Below are 6180 nucleotides of genomic sequence, written 5' to 3'. Positions count from 1 at the left end.
CATCCCATCCCATTATATTGCGGAAGGAGAAACCACAATTTTTAACGGCCAACTTGCAACAGAACAAAGTATCTAAAGCTTTGACGCCAAATCAAAAATTGCATTTACAGCTATAGAAAGGGAAACATTCCAAGAATATACCTAAAAAAGGCAGCAAACCGGATGTAAAGGGACAATGGCACAACATAAAAAGGATGTTAACTGGCTTCCACCAACTGTTTATTGTGCATCACATACATAACAACATTTGAAAGATAAAAGGTTGTAAAAGTCACATGTCACGGCAACTAAATAACTTAACCATCAGTTGGAATAGTTCAAAACATAGTAAATGTAACTCAATACGAAATTACATCCTGTCCTTTGAAAGAAATATTTAAAGATCAAACTCGACAATAACAATGGAGGTTGATTCCACTAAGACACATTACCATGACAATATTTCAAAAACAGGACACAAAAACTAAAGCGAAAGAGAGAGCAACGAGGAGGCTGTTGAGGGATGATTCCCTGGCAATCAATCTCACCGAGGTTTATAACTGCTTGCTCCACGGGTAAAACGACTTACTTGATCAATAATGATCCGTTGAATTTTACAGCTTGTCTTCGAACTCCGAAAGTGGGGTCATCTGCTCCTTCAAGCCCTTCCTCTTGCGAATGTCTGTCACAAGCACCGCTGCCTGTGATCCAGATTCCAAGGGATCAGATGACATCATATCCCAGTGATCGAAGACACATTGGGGGAAAGCCTGCCCTGAGGTTGCAGCCCTCAACGTACTTGAGAATCCGAAAGATTCAACGACAGGCAGGTATGCCTTGATGTTGTAAAGAGGGGTACCAGGCCTCTGGATTTCCTCAAACACATGCCCACGTTTCTGGTTAAGAACACTGTAGATACCACCAAGTGCCTGCTCAGGAGCTTGTATTTCCACCAAGTACACAGGTTCTAGAAGCCTGGGTTTGGCAGTCAGCTGGGAAGCATATATAACCCTCCTAGCAGTTGGAATGACCTGACCACCACCTCTGTGGATGGCATCGGAATGAAGAACCACATCACAGACTTCAAAGCAGATACCTCTCATGTTTTCTTCAGCCAATGCACCTTCCTTAGAAGCCCACTGAAACCCGGCCACAACAGAATCCTTAATTTCATTCAGGTACTGAACTCCCTTACACATATCCACTACCATATTAGGGCCAGTAGTCTCCGGGCCAAAACACCAAATTTTCTTCGCAAGATCTTTATCCCAACCAAACTCCTCAGACAAGATTTTGGAACGAACTTTAGGATCATCCCTTGGACCGATACGGCCATCATCAATGGCCTCTGCAAGCCCCTCTTCCAAGGGACGTGCTTCCATGTACAAACGATTGTGCTTGTTGGGCGACTTGCTCATCACAGTACGGGAAGACTTCTCAAGGACTGTCTCACGGAAGGATACAACAGGATCAGACTTGATAATCTCTGCACCACCCATGAAATCATCCTGCAAATCCTTCAAACAGATCTCGAGGTGGAGTTCTCCAGCACCAGCTATGATGTGCTCTCCGGACTCTTCAATAGAACAGACAACCATAGGATCCGACTTTGCCAAACGTTTCAGTCCTTCAACAAGCTTGGGAAGGTCCGATGCAACCTTGCATTGAACAGCCACACGAACGACAGGCGATACAGAGAACTTCATGGCACGAATTGGGTGTGCATCAACTTCCTTCTCATTTGTCAAAGTAGCATTCTTGGTGATATACTGATCCAACCCAACCAAGGCGACCGTGTTACCGCAAGGCACGTCCTCTACTGTTTCCTGCTTCTTCCCCATCCAGATAACAGTTCTCTGCACACTCTTAACATACAGGTCCTTCTTTTCCCCGGGCACATAGTTGGGACCCATGATTCTAACTTTCAGCCCAGTCGAGACCTTACCAGCAAACACCCGACCAAAGGCAAAGAACCTACCCTTATCAGATGCAGGAATCATTTTTGATACATAGAGCATTAGAGGGCCCTCAGGATCACAGTTTCTGATGGCATTAGCATAAATATCATCGAGGGGACCCTCATACAAGTTCTCAACACGATACTTTTGGGCCGTGCCAGGAGACGGAAGGTGAAATATCATCATTTCCAACAGGGCACTACTAGCTGGCAGCCAGGTCTGCATGACACGTTTCATCAATGCCTTTCCCATTAAATCCTTCTCCTCTGACTTCATAGTGACACCAAGCTTCTGCAACATTGGCCACAGCTTGTCCTTCTGATCATTCATGCAAATGTTGATTATCTGCTTGATAGGTTCATAGCAGAACTGAACAAAACCACGCTTGCAGGTAGGAGACCCAGTGTTCTTGCTAGTCCATTTCCTTGTAGCAGGATCAAAGAAGTTTTCACCCCAGAGTCGTTCCATCATCTTGGCCTCATCCACTCCAAATTTGGAGGCATACATCTTGGCAAAATTAGTCAGAGTAAACGCCCAACCATGCAAACCAGCGGAGAAGGCAACCGTCCCCTTCTCAGGATAAACCTGAACATCACCAAGGAGGGGATCTTCGTACGTGGCCATGATGACATTTGCATTCTCAATAACCCTCTGGAATGTTTGGTAAGCCTCCTCTCCATCAACCTGGAGCTCAAGAAAACACCTATCCATCTTGTTGACTGTCAAGACAGGTCTAATTCTTTCTCCCAAGGCCTGTCTAAGTACGGTTTCTGTTTGGACACAGACACCTTCAACACAATCAACGACCACAAGTGCACCATCAGTAATGCGTAGAGCAGCAGTAACCTCAGATGAGAAGTCAACGTGCCCCGGAGAGTCAATGAGATTGATGAGGTATTCATTCCCGTTTCGTTCCCCCGTGTAGCTCTTCAGAGCCTCATCAGTCATCTCATAATAGAGAGAAATACCAGTAGATTTAATTGTGATGCCACGTTCTGCCTCATCAGCACGGGTATCTGTCATCCGGACATCACCCGCAACTTCTTGTGCAATAATACCAGCAGCAGCCACAAGAGAATCAGTAAGCGTAGATTTCCCTGTTGAGGAGGCAAATAAAAACATCAAGACTTGTATCAAGCCAACTAAAGATGTAATATAATGACAGATAAACAAGGATAGCACGTTATATTAACCGTTGTTAATATGATGAAATGAGCACAACTAGAACAAGTCTAATAAACCCAAAAAAGAGAAAAAAAAAAAAAAAGAGAGAAATCTCGTGAAAAAAACCCCGGCTTTAATTAGAAGCATAAACCATCCATATGTCTCTTGTCAAGACCCATTAATGTGTTTCAGTAGCCATGAATATGGCACAAGCCCAATATTTTGGTCAGGTTATACGAACAAAGAAAATATATGTAAAATCCCATACCATGATCCACATGCGCAATAACAGACATATTACGAATGTTGTGTTTGTAGTCCATAATCCTACGGAGCTCATCAGCCGTAAACTTCACCTGCAAGTGTAAACATATTTCTCCACTCAGATCATGCACCGTTAATACAAAGAAAATTTAGAAACCGAACAAACATTATTAAGATAAAAGGCACTTACCATCTTGACTTGTCTTCAAATGACAAACAAAAAACCTTGAATAATCAAATACCACCTGCCCACCAAAACAATCAAACGTTGCATTTATAAAAATGGCAGAACACGCACTGGGAAACAAGCTTCAGATCAGACATACTAAAGCAGTTTGATTTCTTCATACATTCCTCAAGAAAAATATGGAACTCAAACTCAGTTAGACATTTGTTCTCGCTGTTTAAAATCTTAAAACCGAGATTTTCCATAAATTAGTAGTTTTTAACAAAATATGAACTTGTCTGAAAAATTATTTCCAATTAAAAGCTGTGGTTACTTTGAGGACTACTTTTGAAAATCAGGTATCAAATTTACAAAAAAAAAAATGGATTAAGTTTAGAAAAAAAATCATTTACCTAATCGCAGAAGTTTATCCTTGTCATCGTAAATTTAAACAAAACAATATTCAACAAACCTCTTCAATAATTGAATTCGTAACTAGGTTCTCCTCAAATCAAATAAAGCATTCAGTAAGAAAATATGTAGCAATCAAACAAGTAGCCGGAAACCAAACAATAAACCTGCGATCACTATTTTCACTAAACGACAACTCTCTCGTTTAATAAAAATTACCATGAGTCAAAACCACAGCTATAACCTATGCCGAAACTGACATACCACAGCATCTCAAAGAAAAGCATGCAAGCTGATCTATAAACACATCATAAGCAAATATAAAAGTTCTCCGCTGACCCTAGCGAGAAACAGTTATACCAAGCAAAGAAAAATTACTCTGCTGAAAATTCATAAAGCTGAATACAAGAACAAAAGTCAAATACTTAACGATCTTTCAAAAAAAACAGATACGCACAAATCGTAGGCTGAGTTTGGCAATCAGGGGAAAAACTGAGAAATATTTTGCAAAAAAAGAGGTGGAAAAAGAGATAAAAAGAGCCTGATCTAATAAAAGAACCGAAGCACTGACCTCAGACAAACAGGGATTTGAGAAGAGAGAAATCTAGAGCAATTGCTTGGAAAATACGCGCAGGAAAGAGCGAGAGAGAGAGAGAGTCGCCTCAGCCGTCTACGATAGTGAGGCAGCGAGGGTGAAAGAGATGAGAGGATGCAAGAGAATATATTAGGTGCTGAGAGGCATATGCGATTCGTGACGCCCTGATTTTAGGGTTTTTAATCGGGCTGGGCTTCTAAATTTCATTTCTAGCCCAAATCAATTTCTCTCTCTTTCATTTGTATGGAGTTTTCCCCCTTAAAAAAAAAAAAAAAGAAGTAACAGATAGTCAAATACCCATTGAATTTATGATAAGCAATTTCTTTTTAGAAATGGTAAATCTTGCGTTTTTTTTTATAAAAAAAAATAGTAAAAATATAATTTTTTGATATAAATTCTAAATTTACTCATTTTTTTAAAAAATTGTGACAAAATTTACATTCTATGACTATAAATATTATTTCTCATTTAAAATTGTGACAATTAATAAATATAAATTTTAATTTTTTTTAAAAATTATATTAATCAGATTAAATAGATTATATAGATTAGTTCAATCCATTACTTGAAACATATTGAAATTAGTAGTGTTATATCAATTTATTTTTAATTAATTATTAAATAAATTAAAATGTGTGATGTAATACGATCTATTATTTAAATAGATCATGTTCTGATTGATCTGTTTAATGGAATGTCTGTAATTTAACACGAAACTAACACAATCCATATGGTAACCAGTAAGAAGGGGACACTGCCACGTGTCCTTCCTCCCCGCACTTAATTTGAAACACGCGAACTATTTGCTATTTGGTTTTTTCTTATATTCACTTTTAATTTTTTTTTTCCCTATTTCTTCAACCCACGTGTCAAACTCTAGCTTGAAATCCAGAGTATACAGTTTATCTCCTAGATTTCTTGGACCTCACGGTCACCGTTCAAATTCTACTGCAGGAGGATTTCTAAACACCACGCAAGAAAATTTAAAAGAAAAATTCTCTTCATCATCTCTACATCATATATTATATATAATTTTTTATTTTTTTTAATAAACATTTGATGTATAGATGATGAGTAAAAGAATTCAATTAACTTAATAAAAATAAAATAATAAAAATAAAAATAACTATAGTGTGAAATATGTGGAATAATCAATAGCAAAGTTGAATTCAAAAACGCCATGCAACTTAAGACGTGTCGACGGCAGCTATTTGGAACAATACCGACTAACACAATCCTGGTGTATAGATTTGGGTATGTAAAATTTAGTTTAGGTATTTCAAATTTGAATCCTTTGTTTAGATTATATATTAAGATTTAAATTTAGATTTGCACTAAAATCAATGAAAATTTTAAAATATTTAAAATCTTTTTAAGAAAAAATACATTGAAATTAACTCAGTTATATAAGAGGGGGTGCCCCATACAAAAAACTTCATTACAATTATAAGAGTCTTTCAAGGGAGTCGGGAAAAAAAAAAAGAGGCATTGAACCATAAGCTTGGACCCATTTTTCTCAGTAGAGCCAAGGAGGGAATTGTCAAAAGCAGTTCGTTTTAGATCAATTGCTTAGGGCTAAAAACTGATCTTATCGGTGCAGTTTTGGTTCAAAACCAAATCACACTGATAGTTTTTTAAGAGGG

General features: G+C 38.2%; 1 protein-coding gene across 1 annotated transcript; it reads right to left on the bottom strand.

Annotated features, from left to right (window-relative positions):
• Positions 1-278: 278 nt before the first annotated feature.
• On the bottom strand, positions 279-4672 carry LOC121234180 (elongation factor 2). The gene is made up of 4 exons (XM_041130013.1): positions 4514-4672; positions 3556-3610; positions 3370-3457; positions 279-3034 (listed from the first exon to the last, which is right to left on the bottom strand). The coding sequence occupies exons 2-4, from the start codon at positions 3556-3558 to the stop codon at positions 594-596; spliced, it is 2532 nt and encodes an 843-aa protein (XP_040985947.1). The 5' UTR covers positions 3559-3610; positions 4514-4672; the 3' UTR covers positions 279-593.
• Positions 4673-6180: the final 1508 nt, after the last annotated feature.

Source organism: Juglans microcarpa x Juglans regia, chromosome 6D, assembly GCF_004785595.1.
Source record: "Juglans microcarpa x Juglans regia isolate MS1-56 chromosome 6D, Jm3101_v1.0, whole genome shotgun sequence".
Taxonomy (NCBI): Eukaryota; Viridiplantae; Streptophyta; class Magnoliopsida; order Fagales; family Juglandaceae; genus Juglans; species Juglans microcarpa x Juglans regia.
This window is presented reverse-complemented; position numbering and strand designations above follow the sequence as displayed.

Coding starts and splice junctions, on each gene's coding strand:
- LOC121234180 (XM_041130013.1), bottom strand. Junction 3,035..3,369: donor TATTGCGCATGTGGATCATG/GTATGGGATTTT, acceptor CCTCCTCAACAG/GGAAATCTACGCTTACTGAT.